Raw genomic sequence first — 20592 nt, forward strand, 5'->3', positions numbered from 1 at the left:
GGAGGCAGCTAATAGCGAGCTGTTTTTTTTAAATTAATTAAGTTTTAAATTTACATCCAAGTTAGCATATAGTGCAATAATGATTTCAGGAATAGATTCCTTAATGCCCCTTACCCATTTAGTTCATCCCCCCTACCACAACCTCTCAAGCTACCCTCTGTTTGTTTTCTATCTTTAAGAGTCTCAAGTTTTGTCCTCCTCCCTGTTTTTATATTATTTTTGCTTCCCTTCCTTTATGTTCATCTGTTTTGAATCTTAAATTCCTTATATGAGTGAATTCATATGATATTTGTCTTTTTCTGACTAATTTCGCTTAGCATAATACCCTCTAGTTCTGTTCATATAGTTGCAAATGCTGAGATCTTATATTGAGAAAAACTCTCCCCTTCATTTTGGTTATAGGGGAGAAGTCACATGAATTCAACCCCCACCCCCATCTAATCCCACCTTACAGTTTCCTACTTTTGGCATCTTGCAGGATAAGTTTATGTCATGGCATTTCCCCTCATAAATGCCGGACTTCTGGGCCTTCAGTTTTAATGATTATTTGAAAATGGAAGGCAAGGAGTTTAGATGACTGCAACATATGTCCCAACCAGGAGCTGGATGTGCACAGCACTGGTTCCACCCATGAGAAGGACTCATTTTTCTTATAGTATCTCTCAGTAAACCAGAAGTCCATGATTGCTCTTGATTCTTCAAAACCACTACACAGTTCTTATTGACTCCTAGGGCTATTTGTTAGACATGGTAACCTGATGCTTACTTCCTCAATTGATTCAGCTTTCCCAGTAAGGTCAGATTTAATAATACCAGGAACCCCTATTTTCTTGTGGTCAGACCAATATTAGGCTATTTTTGTAAGGTTTATCCTATTAAAAATTTTTTTTGAGAAAGAAAGAGAGTGTGACAGGGTAAAAGCAGAGATAGAGGGAGACAGAGAATCCAAAGCAGGCTCCAGGCTCTAAGCTGTCACCAGAGAGCCCGATGTGGGATTTGAATTCATGAACTGCGAGATCATGACCTGAGCTGAAGTAGGATGCTTAACCGACTGAGCCATCCAGGTGCCCCTATCCTATTTTTTTTTTTTTTAAAGGCACTGATAGAACATTTATTGCAGTCTGAGTAACTGTTTTACAAGTATGAAAAGTTTAAGCAGGTGGAGTGACCTGTGCTGGTTTTCTAGGGGATATGCTTAGAGGGCACAGTTGGACGGGTTTGGTGTAACGGCTCTGTCCTCCACTAGGCAGCGCTGCTGAGCTTATTGGGGTGGATCATTGTGGTGCACAGGCACGTGTGTGGGAAAGGTGGAAATGGCTTCACACAGCTCCCTAGTCTCTGGCATGGGAACTTCATGATCTCACCGACCTGCAATCAAGCACCCCTTACAAGTACGAAAAGTTTAGTCTTTTTATCAGCCCCTTGGGTTAGTGAAAATTTTTATGCCCAGTTTTTCAGATGAGAAAACTGAGGCACAGAGAGGTTCAATAAGTTGATTAAGGTTACACAGCTAATGATGGTGGGGTTTGAATCCAGATTTTTAAGTACCATACTATGCTGCATCATAGTGTGATCTTGTAGTTCAACAAATTGATATCATTTTCTTCTTTTTCTCATCTTCCAAGGTACTATAAACCCAAATAGAATTTTAAAGGAATAATTTAACATATTTAAAGGAATAATTTGTATATTATTTTTTATACTGTTGATAGCAATTTTTGTTGCATTTTTGTTATTTAGAAAACTTTAATATGCATGTGTTTTCTTGTTGGTTTAATCCCTCAATTAATGTATCTTACATAAAACATGACAGCATCTTTCTGAATCCCCAGTATATTAGTTTGTGAAGGCTACTATAACAGCCTGAGCAGATCCTATTGGCTCAATCTTCTTTACTCTGACTTTTCCCTTGGAGTGATTCTTCTTTCATTTCATTCTGTCTCTGTTCCTTTCAATCCAGGGTAGCAACATTTTTGCTGGTATAAAAATCTCAAAAACTGTGTTGGCTCTCTGTGCAGTTCATGGCTGCGCAAGCCATCAGACAGAAAGGTCCTCCACACTTCTTTCCAGGGTAACGACATCTCTAGTCCAGGCTTCTTCTGAGATGGTTGAGTTGATCTGTAATTCACATGCTGAATCTCCTTAGCAGATGTTTGTCCTAACAAACCATTGGCCTGGTCTCTAGAGCACACTTAGGTGGATAGGCTGACATGTTTGTTTTTGCTTAGAAGTTCCTTCATCATTTTGTTTCTTCCCTCTTCAATCTTACAATAAACAGCAAAAAAACAAGATCCACCTTTCATGCTTTCCTTGGTAACATCCTCAGCTACATATTCAAGCTCATCACTTACAAGCTTTACCTGCCGCCCAACAGAAGAACACATTTCTGCCACTGCATAACAGAGATCAAGAGATCGCCTTTCCTCCAGCGTCCAATACTGTGTTCCTCGTTTCTTTTTCTTTTCTTTTTTTCACATTTATTTATTTTTGAGATACAGAGCACAAGTGGGGGAGGCGCAGAGAGAGGAGACATCAAATCCGAAGCAGGCTCTAGGCTCTGAGCTGTCAGCACAGAGCCCGACCCAGGGCTTGAACCCACAAACCATGAGATCATGACCTGAGTTGAAGTCGGACGCTCAACTGACTGAGCCACCCAGGTGCCCCTGTGTTCTTCGTTTCTATCTGATACCTTGCCGAAAGCAACTTTAACAAAGTTTATATGTCTAGCAACATTCTGTTCATGACTATATATGTATTGTTTATGTTGACAAAGTTTCTTTACCCTTTTCTTCTCCAAAGCCACTTCCACATTTTTTTAGGCATTCGTTCAGCAGTAATGCTTGCCAGTACCAAAACTTTGTTATTACTTTTCTAAGGCTGTATTGTTTCTGAGGACTGCTGTAACAAAGCACCATAAACTGGATGGCTTAAAACAACAAAAATGTGTTGTCTTACAGTTATGGATGTTGGAAGTCCAAAATCAAGGTGCCAGAAGGTCTGTCCTCCCCCTGAGATCCTTCCTTGCCGCTTCCTGGTGGTGGAAGTTAATCCTTGGTGGTCTTTGCCTTGTAGATATATTACTCCAGTCTGTGCCTTCATCTTCACATGGCCTTTTTGCCTGTGTGCTGTGTCTCTTCTCATAGTGATACCAGTCCTATTGGATTAAAGGCCTATCCTACTCCAGTATGATCTTAAGTCATTACTTCTGCCATAACCCTGTTTCCAAATGGGATCACGTTCTGATATACTTGGGGTGAGCACTTCAGCATACTATTTGAGGGGGTCACAATTCAACCTTTAACACCCTCATAATCATAACAACCATATCAAGTTGCTACTAGGCTTTTCTTATTTTAAGGCATTCTTTCCTTAGTTCCTTCCTAATTAGCATTTAATTTTTATAAATAGACTGAAAAGCAGAATCATTTCACACATTTTTTCCTACCTTCAAAGCCTTCCTTGTCAGACATTTGCACATGAAAGTATTTTTTTCATAATTAATTAGCCATCCTGTGTGTCATGAAGAAAATATGTTAAAGGAATACCTCAGTTTGGGTGCGTTAAGTATTTTATCATTTATTGTGGTTATGTGAAACTTCCAATTCTAAGATTCAAACAACTAAATTAATATTTTCTGTCTTAGAAAGTTGTTGAATTTTAAAGTGTTTTCATCTTTAAGTTAGATTGTTGTTTTTAGTATAAATGCTAACATGAATTTGACTTTTTGGGAGATAGGAACAAATAGTCATGACTCTGTAATAAGTCTTAGGGTACTGAAATATGGAAGAATTCAGTGCATACAAACTTCTGACAATTCTCTCTAAATTTGGACTTTGCATTTTTAACCCGTGTGTGTGTGTGTGTATGTATTTATATTTATATAATTTATATTTTATAAATATAATTTATATATTTATAAATTATAAATCTGTGAATGTAGAATTTATATTTTGTAAATATAAATTATATAAATTATATAATTTATATTTATAAAATATAAATAAAAATTATTTATATAAATTATATTTATAAAATATAAATAAAAATTATTTATATAAATTATATTTATAAAATATAAATTATATTTATATAAATTATATTTATAAAATAAATTATATTTATATAAATTATATTTATAAAATAAATTATATTTATATAAATTATATTTATAAAATATAAATTATATTTATATAAATTATATTTATAAAATATAAATTATATAAATTATATATTTATATACTTATGCTTATATATTTAAACATATGTATTTAAATATTTATTTTTAAGAGAGAGAGAGCGCATGAGACATATCATGAGCAGGGGAGGGGCAGAGAGAGAGGGAGACACAGAATCCAAAGCAGGCTCCAGGCTCCGAGCTGTCAGTACAGAGCCCGATGCGGGGCTTGAACTCACAAACTGTGAGATCATGACCTGAGCCGAGTCAGATGCTTAACTGACTGAGCCATCCAGGTGCCCCAATATGTGTATACTCTTAAAAGAAGCAACAAGAATAGCTATTCTTATTAGTACTTTGACTTGATATCACAAATAGTTTGTTTGAAAAGTATTATCTATTACTGATTATTGCTCTTTGTACCAATATGTAATGTGCAAGTTTCTTTATTTCTAAATGGGACTGCTAATGTTATTCTTTCCTACTAATAAAGGTATGTATTACGTTCTCTTAAATGATCTCATTTAATTTTCATTGGGGTTTAGATGAGTGTTACTATTTGTCACTAGTAACAAGAATAGATTTCTCTGTCCTGCTGAATTTTACTATTTTTGACTGTGACATTATTCCTTGCATAATTTTGGGTATTTTTTTGCCTGTTTATTTCTAAATATTTAAATTTGGAAATAACACTTACCTGTTGTCTTTGGAGTGAGTTGAGCAATCAACTGAGGGGTAGATCTTGTTGCATGTTTGCAAAATCTAGGACTTCTGGGAGAGGGGTATGGGAAATTAAAATGAATTTAAACAGAATTCTCCTTTTCTAACGTAACTGAATAGTATCTATATTGTTTGCTCCCTTATTTTTCTTCATGAAGCAAGTATTAGTAACATTTGAAGAAAATAAGAAAGTTTCTGCTGATGAGTCTGAACTTCTATTTCTACCTTTAGTGAAAAGATTGCATTTTAAACCAAAATATCCTAAAATTTCTCAGGATTTCCATTTTCCATATTTCTAACCCAAGATAATTATAGCAAAATGTTGTAGAACTTTCTCTATTCCTAACTAATAATATAAAACAGAGTTGTAGTTAAACATTACTGCATTCAGAGGAATAATTGGTACAACTTACAGTGTTTAGGATGAGTTTTTTTTTTGTGTGTGGAGGGGAGTGCAGATAGCAGAACAGTGAGCAGGAAGGCATTGTGGTAGGAACAGAGGTACTGAGTGAAGGAAACGTCTGGTGCATTTGGGCTCTCTTCAATTCCTTGCGTTGAAGAGGAGTATTTATGTTGATTTGCAATGGGAGAGAAACTTGGAAATCTCCCTGGCAGAGTCAAATCTTGCATCCCTTGAATGCCAGACTTAGGAGTCTAGACTTTATTCTAACAGTAGAGGAAGTTAGATTACAGTTGAACTCAGAAATGAAAGATTACAAGATATGTGAGGGGGATTAAAGTGGTAGCTGTAAGAGTGAATTGGTGCTAGGAGCTACTGCAGGCAGAGAAATGAATTAGTTTTGTTTGCTAGGGTGTATTGTCTGCAAGTAAAGATGGAAGGAGTCTGGATAAGGACTTTACTCAGGAGACATTTAAAAGGAAGGTCTAATAGCAGATGATGACAGGGTGATGACAGTAGAGGAGAAGGGAGGGATTAGGAAATGCTGACTGTGAATGTAGGAGAATGGAAGAATCATGGTATCATTGATTACAGAATATTTGTTTACAGCTGAAGAAGTTATTTTAGGCAGGTTGACTGTAGGGTGTTTCCTGAACTTTCAAAGCATTGTATCTGTCAAGATTTGGACTCTAGGGGTGGCTAGTACAGGCTGGAAAATTAAGGCTTTGAAGTTAATTTGGATGGAGATGATGATTTTATCACCAACATATTGAGAGACTTATTGTTTCAAGGCTGTTGAATCAACCAGGCTCTTGCCATGTTTGCCAGGGATTGTCAGGGCCTGTTAGTTACATCTTTGAGACTACTTCTGTACCACCATTTGAATGATATCTGCCATGTTACATGGCATCTTGGCCTAGACACAGTTTAACCTTTTGAAGTCTTTATAAGAAACTTGTTTTATAAGATAGAACTTCTGACTATGTATTCACAATAATCAAAGTTCTGGTAGATTTAAAATAATATTTTCTTTGAATTTCTGCCCTTAACACTATTCGTTTTTCTTAGTTATATATTTAAAGAGATGGCGATGAGTGTCTTATGGATAGGACATAGAAGAGAAGTCATTTTTTTGCTCTAATTATTGGTTAATTTGTGAGAGTATATTTATTAACAAGCATAAATGTGATTAAAGTATATATCAGAGAAAATTTATCTCAGTTCATTGGTTGAATTTTTCTAATCAAACATTAATTGGCTACTTTTATTCATTGGAACCTAGGTTTTCAACTTTATAGACCTTCCAGCATTCAGTATATTGATACATACTTATGATGAGAGGGTAATTGTTCTGTTGCAGGCATGCTTTCAAAAGTGTGCTCATTCCTTTTAGTTGTTCTTGATACACAGTTCCTGATGAACTCTGTACTGCATTCTCTCATCTTATTTTTTCATTTGTAAATGTGAATGTAGAGGTTGTCACCTCCATTCAGAAAAAATTGAATTTATCATTCACTGAATGTTAAAAAATGTAAAACATTACCCTCAAGTAGGTAGTGAGTATTCATGTATGGTACAAAGTATGACTCGGTGTGACTTTATGTAGCCAGTAAAATGTTTAAAGCATTTGATCCCTGTTGTGTTTCAGTGCACCTGCAGGAAAGACATGGTGAAAATTTCAATGGATATTTTTGTGAGGAAATTTCAGCCAGACAGATATCAGCTTTGGAAGCAAGGAAAGGATATATACACCATTGACCATACAAGGCCTACTCCAGAATCCACACCTGAAGTAAAAGCATGGCTGCAGAGGAGGAGGAAAGTAAGAAAAGCATCCAGGAGGTAATGATTTCTTCCCACCCCATTCCACTTATACCTACTCAATAAAAATGGGTCATTGAATGTGATGTTCTCAGAAACTATGTATTTGCTTTTTCCTGTTTATTCATCATAAATTTACTTAATATCTTACTGAAAATTTGAGGGAAAGTATAATTCGTAAGCTGTGTAATAAGTAGAATATAGGAAGTGGGGGGTATAATGTGTTTGTGAATATTCCTGACATGCTATACATGGCATATAGAACAGTCCTGGATGGCCAGGGCCATTTCTTTTAGGTGGGCATCTTGCTATTTTAAAATCCATTGAATAGGGTGTGTGTTATGTTGCTCAGGTCCTCAGGCAACTTTTATTTTCAGGCTCTTATATTTTCTTGGTTTATGTTAAACTTTTGTTCTCCAATATTACTCATTATTTTTCTTTCAGATTGTAAAAGTAATATTTGGGCATTGGGGAATATTTGTAAAATAAGAAAAAGAATAGTGAAGGAATCCCAAATCACCCATAACATCATAATCCAGAGATAACAAGTTTTAACATTTGGTAGATATCCTTTACATATGTATTTATTATATAATATTACATACTTTTCCAAAATTGGGGCCATGCTCTGTTAACCCTTTGATTACCAGTTTTGTGTGTTTTTTTTCATATAATTAAATGATTTGGTTCAGCATAATATTTAGTGCCTGCATGTATTTAATCCCTTGTTTTTGGACCTGTAGCTAATTTGTAGCTTTTTTTTCCCCATTAACTAAATAACAATGTAATTTCAAATCTTTGACCACACTTCTGGTATTTATTTTATTACTCTGACATTTATTTTCTGCTATTTTAGAATTGTAGTGGGTGGAAGAAACTTAAGAACGTGGAGTCACACTTCTGCATTTTATAAGAGATATACCTGAGGTGCAGAATTAGTAGCAAAAGTAAAACTCAGGTGTTCTTATTTTACCCTGCAGTTTACAGCAGTGATTTTCAAACTGTTGGTTTTCAAATTTATTTAGTAGGTTAGGAACAACATTTTTAAATTAGGAAGTAAAGTAGAATAAAAAGTATCATAGTCCTTCCCTGCGGTAAGGGTAAGTATTAATTCATGATGTGTGAACATGTGTGTACGTGTGTGTTGTATCATTATCTAAAATATATAACTTATAATTGGCTGGTTGTACTAAAAAATGTTTGGGAAATACTGATATAGAGAGTCATTGCCAAAAAGCCTACCTGTGGGAGGAGGCAATAGTCAATCTGAGTTCAGAAAAAACACCAATAGAACATCTTGAGAATTGTTCTTTAATGAACAGAAAACACAATACTTTAGGTGAATGATCTGGTCTTCTAGTGACTAACTATAGTGGACTTTTTGGGTTGACAGAGAACATAGATCTATGACATTGGACAGATTTGAAATGCCTTTTCATAGGTTAAAATAATCAATGGACTTTGCTCACTCAGTTAGAAAGCCTCATGTTTAGAGGGGGTCATTGATTATGCACAGCCTTATGGCTTGATCCTAGACTTTTCTGCTTTCCAGGAAATTTAAAACAGGGAATGATTTATTGAAATCTCAAAGAGAGATCAACCATGTTATTTTACAAGTACTATGCCATTCGTGATGTGACAATTTCCCACGTTGCCTATGCATGGGTTTTCAATAAAAATGATAGTGATGATGATAATACCAGTACCATTAGAAGTAGAAGTCAAAGCTAATTTATGTTGGTTATCCTTGGCTACTCCCTCTATCTCAGAACCTTGCCCACTCTGACTTCTGTAGTGCATAGTGTTGTGGTGTGTGTGTGTGTGTGTTTGGACATGGAAATACATGTTGCTTAGATTTTAGTTGTAATTATTCTTAAATGATAGTGTTGGAAATGTGTCTTTTTTATGAGAGAGAGCCCATGTGTGCATGCCCTGTGAGCAGGGGAAGGGCAGAGGGAGAGAGAGAGAATCTTAAACAGGCTCCGTGCCCAGCATGGAGTCCAACTTGGGGCTTAATATCCTGGAACTGTGAGATAATGACCTGATCCAAAATCAAGAGTCAGATGCTTAACTGACTGAGCCACTCAAGTGCCTCAGAAATGTGTCTTATACAAAAGGTATCTACAACAAAGACATCAAGTGACTTTCTGGAAAATACTGAGAATAAGACAATTAAAATGGCATCCGCTCTGAAAACAAGAGTTAGATATAAGATGTTAAATACATATAGTTAGCCTGTCTCCTGTCTTAATTCCTTTAGCTAATGATGATTTGGCATTTACTTTTAATGATTTTCATGCATACTTCAGAATTATGCAAAAATCAGGGATGTGTTCACCCTAGAATGTAAATAATCTATTCAGATTTTAACACCAGGTTATAGAGATCGCCTCTTTTCCTTTTGCTTTCTTCATTGATTTATTTTCCCCATGTCATCATTTTTCACTTTATTTTTATTTTCAGACTTCTTTTAGTATTGTTATAAAATGTTAGCCATGACATTTTCCCAATAATATTTAATAATCAATTATTTACAATTGTTTTAATTTTCATTTTTAGTAAATTGTTATTAAAACTAAGATTTCAATTTCAAATCTAATCTACTAATTGTGAAGATTATTTTTGCATAATGATGAAATAGCTATTAGTTTTTTCACTTCTTTCAATAAGTGATAATAATGTTTGTATTGGTATGTGTTTTATCCTGTCCACTGCAAACATTCTGCTCTGACCACAGTGTCTCTTGTTAATAGTTTCCAGTGCACTGGTTCTTACTCTAAGAGGCTTAAGAATGAGGAGGATGAAGAAGTGTCACCTGCAGTCGATAGGGTGGAGGGCCTCACCCCTGACCAAGACCCAGAAGACCTCAAGGTCAGTGAAAAATCAGAAGAAGCAGTGAAGATGGGGAACACAGAATCTCCTTTAGAAGAAGAGGCTTCTGCTAGCAGGAAGCAGCCAGATCAGAATTCATCAGATAATGTCAAACTCTCAGGTGAGAAACTGGCTAATTATGTTCATGTGTAAGTGTTGAGGTGGTTGATCTGGTGCCTTAAATCTGTGCTCTAGGATTGGTATCTTACTTTTCCACATAGCTTAACCAGTAGAGCATCTAAAGCTATGGAGTAATAATGAGGAGGCCAAATGATGTTGTAAAAGTCAGGAACATTACTGCTATGTGTGATGGAGTTCTGAGGCAGAGTGCCTATTTGGTGTAATAAAAAAAAGATTCTAAAATGAAAATTTTTTGTGGGGGTGCAACTCAGTTTACAATATAGAATACATTTTTGGAAAGCTTCTCTTAAATCATATGGAATGGTAAAAACCAATTATAGATAATTCTTTGCAGATTCTTAGCTTTCAACTTAATTTTAAGAAGAAAATAAAGAATAAGTTTTTAAAAAATAATAACGAAAGTCATTTAGTTTTGTGAAATAGTAGCTATAAGCCCCCTGGCTGTTTCTCTGTACTAAAGTTATCATCTATACCTCTCAACTGCTTTGCTTTTTTCCCCTTTATAGTGTATTTCTCTGAAATTGCTGTATCTATTTGATATTTGTTTGAGTTTTTATCCTTTTACTAATTGAGCTTATTTTTTATTACTATTATTATTTTTTAATGTTTATTTATTTTTGAGAGAGAGAGAGGGAGAAGGAGAGAGACAGAGCACAAGTAGGAGAGGGGCAGAGAGAGGGGGAGACACAGAATCTGAAGCAGGCTGTCAGCACAGAGCCCAACACAGTGCTCGAACTCACGAGCTGTGAGATCATGACCTGAGCCAAAGTCAGACACTTAACCGACTGAGCCACTTAGGCACCCCACTAATTGAGCTTATCGGTAATTTCTCATACTTCTCATCCATTCTGTCTTTCAATTGTGAGACTCCCCCAAATCTAGTTACCCACTCCTGCTTCCTCCTTGTTCAAAGTACCATTATCTCTTTAAATTTTTAAATTTTTATTTTTGAAAGAGATACAGAGAATCCTAAGCCGGCTCTGTGCTGTCAGTGCAGAGCCTGATGTGTAGCTCAATCCCATGACCCTGGGATCATGACCTGAGCCGAAATCAAGAGTCAGACACTCAGCTGACTGAGATGCCCAGGAACCCTGTGGTACTGTTATTCTTAACTGGACCATTGCAGAAATTGCTTCCTAGTTATCTATGCTAGTTACTTCTCCATATGGCACTCATAGTGATCCTTTAAAAAAATGTAGGTGAGGTCTTGTCCCTTCTTTCTTCATACTCTTATTCCACTTAGAGTAAAAGAAAAAGTCCTTATCATCGTCCAAATTTGATTCTCTTCTGCTTCTCCATTTTCATTACCTTTGCCCTTTAATATATGTATTTAAACAGGTTAAATCATAGACTTTCTTGTAGTGAGTTCATACTTTATTGGAGAGGTAGACAACCATATAATTACAATCCAGTGTGGTAAGCACCACAACAAAGAAGTCCTAGAGTGTTGCTGATATACCAAGGAAAGACTCCAAACAGATTAGAGGCTGGCCTGGCAAGGTTTCTTGGACTAGGTTATATCTGAATTAATTTGTGATGAATGGATAGAAGATTGCAAGGTGAAAAAGGTGGGGAAAGGAATAGCAAGCAGTGCAGAGAACACAGTTATGCTATACATATGGATTTTTTTTATTGTCCCTTACCATAGTCTTTAATCACACTGGATTTAATTAAGTACTTGATCGGTCCCTGGGTGGTTTAGGCCAAGGGCACCCAGGTTTATTAGTTCTGTTGCTACATGGTTCCTTGTATTTTGACCTCCAGGTTTTGAGATCTGGCAGAACACTTAAGTACAAAACGTGGCTGGATTAAGCATCAAAGCTAGTATGTGATATGTGAAATGATGCTTATGAATATTTATAAGGGAGAGAGAGGGGTAAGTAGAGATGGCAGTGGAAGAGACTTGCTCATAATGTCCTTTCCCCTTTACATGCCATCAGTGTGTGATACAGGACCTAGTGTAGGACATACTTCTTATTTGGATCTGCACAGCCTTGCATGTATTCTTTCCATACATCCTCTGAGCTGGAATGTTTCATTAGTAGCAAGCAGCTCTTAGCATCATATTTCCTATTTTTAGAAAGATTTCAAGTTGCTATTGCTTTGGATAAGTATCATTATTGCACTTACTTTTGACATTGGTCTGCAGCATAACCCCTTTTTAATCTCTTATTTTGTCTGTAAGTATATTCTTTTGCCAAACTCCAAGATCTCACCTTGACAACTATGAAGGCTCCATGGTGCTTTAGTGACATTTCCCACTCATATCTGTGAGACTTTAGAGGGGAGTTGAAAGACAGAAATTTAGGTGAGAATTACTATATAGTAATAATGCAATGTAAAATTTACTAATATTCTTTTGTTTCACTCCTCAGGAAATAGTTGCTTAAGCACATCTATACCAGAAGAAGTAAAAATTAAGGATGACCAAGCCTATGGTGTAATTCTACCTTCAAATCCCAGTGAAGCTGATGATTCCATATCTGGTGGCCATGTGACATCCAAGGAATCAGACCCACCCAAGCTTCCATGGCCAAAGTTACCTGAGTCATGCTTCTCAGTGGCAGAGAGTAACAGTGTGTTGATAGAGGGAGATGAGAGTGATGTGGAGACCCGCAGGAGTGGCCTCGAACCTGGGGAGATCCCAGTGATCCCCAGGGGAGAGAGAAATGGCCTCGCTGTCCTTGGTGTATGTGGCAATGTCTTCTTCTTCTTTTTTTTTTTTTTCTTCTATATTTATTGTGTAGTGGAGTAGTTTCTGAAAGCAGCATGATGTGCATTGAAATCTTGCTTTAGGGTGGAAATCTAGCTGTGTCGTGTTCTTTTCTCACACCGTGGTGTCAGGCAGACCTTCTAAGCAATATGGTCCCTTTTCGTTCTTGTATTGTTTTTACTGATGTTTCTTAGTATGAAGTGTAATGCTGTGTGCATGCTTGCAGCAGTCATCTTTAGTCAGTCTTCCCAAGAAATACTGAGTTATTTTTTGAACAATGTCTCTGTCCATCTCTCTGTTCATCTATAACTGGGCTTCCTGCTCTTCTTGGAATACACTGACTATGTCCCCATATGCATACTGTTCCTGCTGCCCCAAATACTCCTCCGAGGCCAGAGAACTCCCACAGTGCACTCAAGACTCTACTCAGATGTCTCCTTGTCAGAAAGGCTTTCTAAAAAAATAACTCCCTCCCATCTCTTTTCATGCCCTTTTTTTTTCTTTACTGCATATTTCTTAATAGTACCAGATAAATATATACTTTTTACTTTTTTATTGTCTGTGCCTTTCTCCTCTATAATGCACATTTCTTGAAAGCTGGGACATGGTGTAATTTTTTCTGCTGTAGTTCAGCTCTTAGAACAATGTGACACATAGTGAGGACTTGATAAATATTTCTTATTAATTCTTAGCTGGTATAACCACAGATAAATCTCATCTTATATTACTTTGACATCCTTTCTTTACTTCCATCTTTGATTAGAATGTTGCACACATTTTCTTTTCATTCATTTTTATTTCAGATATCAATGTAGTTTCTCTACTTCCAGCCACTGCTTCGTCAGCTTACAGGGACATTTCTGAGACTCATTTCTTTCCTAGTCAACTGTTGATACAAACCCTTTAGTTTCAAAGTCTTTCTCTGAACACCTCCCTCCTTCCCATCCATCCATCCATCCATCCATCCATCCATCCATCCATTTTCCTTCCATCCTTCTTTCCTTTTGGATTGCATGGGCAAGAAAGCTTGTAAGTAGGTTCTATCTGGAAGATGTCAGGATGCATATGTCTTTTGCACATACCTTTGGGAGGAAAGTAAAGTTTAGAGAGACCCACATGAAAAATTTTATGTAAACTTTAAGTGGTTTCAAGATGACAGTAATGTGCTGTTTAAAAAAAAAAAACAAACTTAAAATCTTATTTGATCCTCAGAGAAGTGGTGATTTATTTCTGAATGGAAGGAAGTATCCAGGCTCACTGTAGCATTAATGCTATCTGAGTGAGGATAGAAAGCAAAATAACCTGCCATATAATCATGTGGCTAGCGTAGAGGTAACCAAATGCCACGGTTCTGTATTGTTACAAATATGTAATCCTAAATTTTGATTAGTTTGAAAGAACTTTTGAAAACTTGCTAAGTTCTGAGTTAATTGCAAGCTTGATAAGCTTACCCTATACCACAGATAGTGTTTTAATGTGCGGTGGAAGGATAGATCATTGATCTCTTGGTAAAATAACTAATAGAATGGATTCCTATTTCTTTTGACTTAAAGGCTTAAGGTTTTTAAAATAAAGGACTAATTCTCCAGGAGGTAAATAAGTGTAATAATTCTTTATAATTAAATGGTCATAAATTGTTGTGAACTATAGTTTTCCATCTAAAACAAGTCTTTAACTGTGAGTATTTCTCCTCTATTTTTGCTCTGTGACCAGAGAATAGAGGGAGAAACCAAAACTGCTAAAAGTTGGCGCCATCCACTTAGTAAGCCTCCGGCAAGGTCCCCATTGACTCTGGTGAAGCAGCAGGCAACAAGTGATGAAGGTGAGTGTGTGATGTTTCTCAGTGTTTATTCTGTGGATACTGTATGGTATTCAGCAGTCATTCTGTCTGTTTGTTTTAAGAAACTGGTCTAAAAAATTGCTTGGTAGAGAGAAAATTTGACCAAGTTGCAAATACATACCATAAAGAGATCATAAGTAGTAAACAGTTTATAGACAAAAGGAATTTGGATTTTAAGGGTAAATACTTGCTCCACTAGTCTAGCCATGTTCCTAGTCAAAGTCTTCCCATTTTATATGATGGGATAAAATTAATCTTTTCTGACATTTGCCTTAGGATATTCTAGAGGAAGTTGGGAATCATTTCCCTAAAAGTGTCAAATTTTGGAGTCACCACGCTGTTGCTTTTTTACATTGTCTTTATTTTTAACTTGAATCATCCAAAATTATTAATATCATCTTGAGTAAGAAACTATGTGCAATACCTGTGTATCCAGTTATGCCTGGTGTGTGGTGAAACATCTTTTCTCCTTAATAGATTTTACTGACATGACTTGATGTGAACCAATTTCTATTCCTGGATGTAATATTTACTTGTTTGTTTTACCTGGTTACCCTTTTTACCTCTTTCTCTCTTTTTCTAAAAATGCCTTTTTTTTTGTCTTCAATTAAATATCAGATCACTGACTAGCTATTTCTTACTTGCAAGTGTTTCATAGCATCAGGGGGGACCTTATTTTTTCCATCTTTAAAAAGATCAATTTAAAAAGGTTTTCTATAAAACGCCCGCCTTCAAGGTATTGTCTTTACTGGAACAAATTGTTGAGGTCATATGCCTGTGAAGATGCTGTCAACATAGTAATGTGAAACTTGGGGTCAGTCTTTTTGTTTAGTTTAAATACAGTCATTAGAGTAGACATCTGTAGCAGATTTATTTTTTTTATTTTTACTTACTATCTTCTTTTATACCCCATATTTAGTTGGGAAAAAAAGATGATCAGTGTAGGGATCAGATCATGATTGTAGCATTTTCTATAACACCAGTCAAAGGTGAAATTCTGTCTCTAGTAACAGAAGTAATGAAACATAGTTGTATTTATTTCCATATATCATCATGTTTGTTTCTTCCTTCTCCTACTTTATCATACCCAGCACAATCCATTTTCCTCTTAGTGTCAAGATAAAGGACAATTCTGTATAAGGTAATTACTATGTTACTTACAATACTTGTGAATTTTAATTATCCTTCCCCATCATCGCCTATGTTTAATATAGCTTTTTGGAAGGGAATCAACTATATTAACATACAAGGAAAACTGCTTTTTCCCCATGTCCTTATTTTCCCAGGTCGTTTATTTTGATGTGGGCCATCTAAATTGGCTTAGAGTTTCTACATGGAGAGCAGTTCTGATTTCAATCAGGATGGCTTACAAAATTTATAAGCGAATTGGTTTAACAAAGTTGTCTCAAGGGTTTAAGGTTAAAATGTCTTGCTGCAACATTGGTGATTGTGGCTTTTGCAATAGCATACTCTGTATTTTAATACGTTAAGGACATATTAAAAGGATCCTCTGAGGATTTTTGAGAATTGAAAAGAAAAAAAATCGGAGAATTTTAGTGATGAATAAATACTTTTACAAGCTTCCAAACTAACAATGGGGGGAATATTCTGTGTCCTGGAGTAAATTATATTTGACCCTTGAACATCACATTTGAGTTGCATGGGTCCACCTATGAGTGAACTTTTTCAATAAATACAGTACCATAAATGTAGTAAATATAGTAATATAGTTTTTTCAGTAAATATAGTACCATAAATGTATTTTCTCTTCCCTGTGATTTTCTTAATAAAGTTTACTTTTCTTTAGCATACTTTATTGTAAGAATATAGTATATAATACATATAATATACAAAATATGGTTGATTGTTTATCTGTGAGGCTTCTGGTCAACAGTAAGCTATTAGTAGTTAAGTTTTGGGGAAGTCCAAAGTTGTATGTGGATTTTCAACTGCATGGGGGTTTGACCCCCCTAACTCCTAAGTTGTTTGAGGGTCAACTATATTTATATCATGGGGCCCTTGAATGTTATCTTTGCCTTTTGCCTCTGTGTCTGGTACTGTTGGAAGTGAATGAGCATCGTCATCATTAGAAAATGATGAACAGTGGGATTAGTGCTCTTTGGGAGCACACAACTCCAAATCCAGCTTCTTTTAGGAATTTCCTACCCTAACTACTGGGCTCCTTTTGCATTCCTCATACACAAGTAAGTGTGTATGTGAGTCAGGAGTATAACTAGGTTAGAGCATCTGAGAAATTGTGTCTCTAAACAGCAGTCAGTATCCTCTGTTGGTAAATGAGCATTTCTCAGTTGAAGCTTGAATTTGACTCCTTAATAGAAAAGCAGTAAAGGGGAAAAATACTGATTCAGCACCTCTGGGAGTTTATGTGCAGGTAAGAGATAAGAGTCATTTCTAAGTTTGCTCTTCTCAAAAGACAATGAAGTAGCTCTTTGATATTCAAATGACCTAAAACTATAGAGACCATTCTGGTTAGTGGCAGATTCAATAATTATAGAATCAGCAAGGATTTCCTAACTCTCAGCCTGTTCTTTCCTGGAAGATTTTCCATGCTTACCAGCAAAACACTGGTTGTTGGTGGTAGAGCAGAGAGGTGATACATAAGAAAAGAATGCCATTTAGAATATAGCATCTTTACATAAAAACTAGTATCAAATTCATCCTTTTCTCCTCTTTCTCCTTGTCCTCCTCCTCCTTGTCCTCCTCCTCCTCCTCCTTCTAGTGGAAAAAAATTTTAGGTGTATACTGAATTTTATTATTTATAATTGAAAAGAAATTACTAATCTCTGGTTTTCTTTCTATATATATATATATATATATATATATATATATGTATATATATATATATGTTTTTTTTTGAGAGAGAGATTGAGTGTGCACATGCACACATGAGTGGGAGAGGGAGAGAGAATCTTAGTGGGGCTTGATCTTACAACCATGAGATCATGACCTGAGCTAAAATCAAGAGGCAAACACTTAACTGACTGAGCCACCCAGGTAATTTTCTTTCAGCTGAAATGTTTTCCATTTACATTTTTCCTTAAGTTAGGCAGCTGCACAAAGTGATCCTGAAACATGGATTAATATTGTATATTTTTTTTCTGTATATTAATGTAATTAAACAAATGTTGAATTAAAATATAAACTTGAAAGAAAAGCTCTTGGGTGGGTCTCTTTTTTTTTTTTTTTGAAGCATTTCTTATGTGTTCCTCTCCTCCTCTTGTAATTTGTCAATATAATGGCATATTCCTATTCTCCAACTTCAGCACTTCATGGCTGAGTGCCTGTAGGGAAGGTGAGTGTGTGTGCAGCATGGGTGAACCAGGCAGGCTCTAAGAAGAATACTCTTGCTTGACCTCAGGAGTACTGAGAGTGAGGGGATGGACCCACTAGAGTTAAGCTTAGAAATCTGCCACAGTATTTCTTTTTCCTTGATTGGTGATGATGCATGCTCAAAGGCTGTCACATATTTCCCTTAATATTCCAGCTTTGATATAGGATAAGTGACTTTAAGGCCACCATGATCCAGTACTAGATTTGCTCTCCAACTTTGTTTCTCTCAACTACCCTCCATGAAGCCTCCTTCTCTTCCATTTAGACAACTTTTTTTTTCCTCCTGAATATAATCTACTGCTTTTTATTTCCACATGCTTCCCCCAACTATTGCTTTCCCTGTGATACCCTTTTCCTTCTTGGAATCATTCTCTGCTCACCACTTACTCCTTTCCTACCTCTGCTGTCCTATTATATCTATACTTACTTGGCTTTAGAATGCCACTTGTCACCTTATATTGTGCTTCATTGTCTGTGTGTCTGTCTCCCTGCTCTCATTCCTTTCATCTTGCCTCCCCTGCCTAGTCCAAGGTTAGTTAATCACTGTGGCTTAAATCACCTCTGGATACAAGAGCAGGAAAGCCCTGGTGATCAGTAACTTTGAAATCGGCCATTAGTCAAATACTTTAATATTTAATACGCTGTCATATTAAAGGAAAATGTAAATTTCAATCCAGGAAATATTCTCTGTAAGTATATATGTATGTGAAAACATGCAGTTTTAATTAGCTGGAGAAATATATATGTCAGCTAACCCAATTTTGTATTCTGACTGTATTAGAATTTTCTTTATCACTGTGCCAAATCCTAGGATGTGCTCAAAGTTAAAATGAAGCTGATACATTGTAGACATGGCCAATGCTTTGGAGACCTGAGGGCTCCCAGAGTAATGATATTCCCATTGGGATAGTTGCTTACCTAGCACCTCAGTTTGTATATGTATTTGTTGCCTTTCTTCCCAGTTTGAAGTCATTCCAGATGCAAAAATTTTTAACTCCTTATGCTTTTGCTGATTAGGATTTTTTTTGACATGTAAAATATTCATGTTTTATTGTTAGTAGAAAGCAAAACTATACCATCTGGGAGGAAAAGACATTTTATATGTGTATATATGTACATATATAAATATATATTTATATATGCTATGTTATGTAAGCATTTTGAAAGAGATACACTAAAATGGGGTTTATTTCTTAGTGTCACGTTTTTATTTTTTCTCTGTTTTCTAATTGTTCCCCTTTACAGCATGTGTGACTTATGGCAACAGAGAAAGTACTGAACTTTCCTTTTCTTTTTATTATTATTTTTTGATTTATTCTCAAGTTATCTAACATACAGTGTATTCTTGGTTTCAGGAGTAGATTCCTGTGAATCATCACTTACATACAACACTCAGTGCTCATCCCAACAAGTGCCCTCCTTAATGCCCATCACCCATTTTCCCCTCTCCCCTATTCCCCCCATCCACCCTCAGTTTGTTCTCTGTATTTAAGAGTCTGTTATGGTTTGCCTCCCTCTCTGTTTTTATCTTATTTTTTATTCCCTTCCCCTATTGTTAGGGTTTTCATCAGCAGACCTTTAACTGTGCTGACCTGGACTCCAGACCTTCTGCTACGCTGATATTCTGAACATGAATTTTGTCAACCCCCCTGCTTGACCCCTCATGGTTCATTGTTTGTTCTCTGAAGCTCTCATCCTGCATACATACATGTGTATGTATGCATTTCTTTTACATTTACATTAGTTTCCAATGTAACTTTTCCAGCTTCTCCTACTGTTGACTTTCAAGATGTTTACTGCTTTTGTACCTAGTATGCACGTAAGTCCCTTGGTGAATTGATAAGGTTAATGTTTTAAAGTAAGTACAAACTAAGGGCAGCCCTGTAAACACAGAAGAGATGTCATGAACATGGTAGTGGCTAATGCAGTACTACTTTACACAATGATGTCCATCATTGTTGATGGGTATTGGAGTTGATGCACTAATGCTGCCAGTGGAGTTTTCCTGGAGACTGTGAAAATAAAATTGAAAATTTATAAGAAAATATAAAAGATTCCTGGGGATCCTGGGTGGCTCAGTCACTTGGGTATTTCGGCTCGGGTCATGATCCCTGGGTCGTGGGATCGAACCCCACATCAGGTTCTGTGCTGAGCATGGAGTGTGCTTAAGACTCTCTCTCTCTCTCTCTCTCTCTCCCCCCCTCTCTCTCTCTCTCCCCCTCTCTCTCCCTCTGTGCCTCTCCCCTGCTCAGTCTCTTTGTCTCTAAAATGAAATAAAAGAAAATATATACAAGATTGTTATCAGGTGATTTTAATTTTGCTTTCTATGTTGGTTAATTTTGCATATTCAAACACATTTCTTGTAATTTGGGCAAAAAACTATTTTAAAGAGACATAGAGTGTCAAGGTGTGATGGGTTAGATTACCAAATAATCTTACAGTTACAAAAGAACCAGAAACAATTGATACAATAAAACAATGACCTTTATAACATATCAGGGACAAAATCATGGAAAGTATTTCTCCATGTCTACAGTCATGGTCACTTGGCTCCAGTTCTC

General features: G+C 36.1%; 1 protein-coding gene across 18 annotated transcripts in view; it reads left to right on the top strand.

The window, feature by feature from the left end:
- Nucleotides 1-20592, top strand: part of KDM4C (lysine demethylase 4C) — a 428186-nt gene that overhangs the window by 233030 nt on the left and 174564 nt on the right. For 12 of the 18 annotated variants that reach the window (XR_006710195.1, XM_045468819.1, XM_045468815.1 and 9 more), the window contains 4 exons: nt 6943-7136; nt 9830-10107; nt 12503-12816; nt 14554-14662. Coding sequence is in view for 17 of the 18 variants with exons in the window: in XM_045468819.1 (XP_045324775.1) it covers nt 6943-7136; nt 9830-10107; nt 12503-12816; nt 14554-14662 (895 nt within the window). In the remaining variant the exon portion in view is untranslated. The remainder of the gene's footprint in view (nt 1-6942; nt 7137-9829; nt 10108-12502; nt 12817-14553; nt 14663-20592) is intronic. The other 6 variants (XM_045468822.1, XM_045468829.1, XM_045468823.1 and 3 more) reach the window with 1 other exon arrangement.

Source organism: Leopardus geoffroyi, chromosome D4 (genome assembly GCF_018350155.1).
Source record: "Leopardus geoffroyi isolate Oge1 chromosome D4, O.geoffroyi_Oge1_pat1.0, whole genome shotgun sequence".
Classification (NCBI taxonomy): Eukaryota; Metazoa; Chordata; class Mammalia; order Carnivora; family Felidae; genus Leopardus; species Leopardus geoffroyi.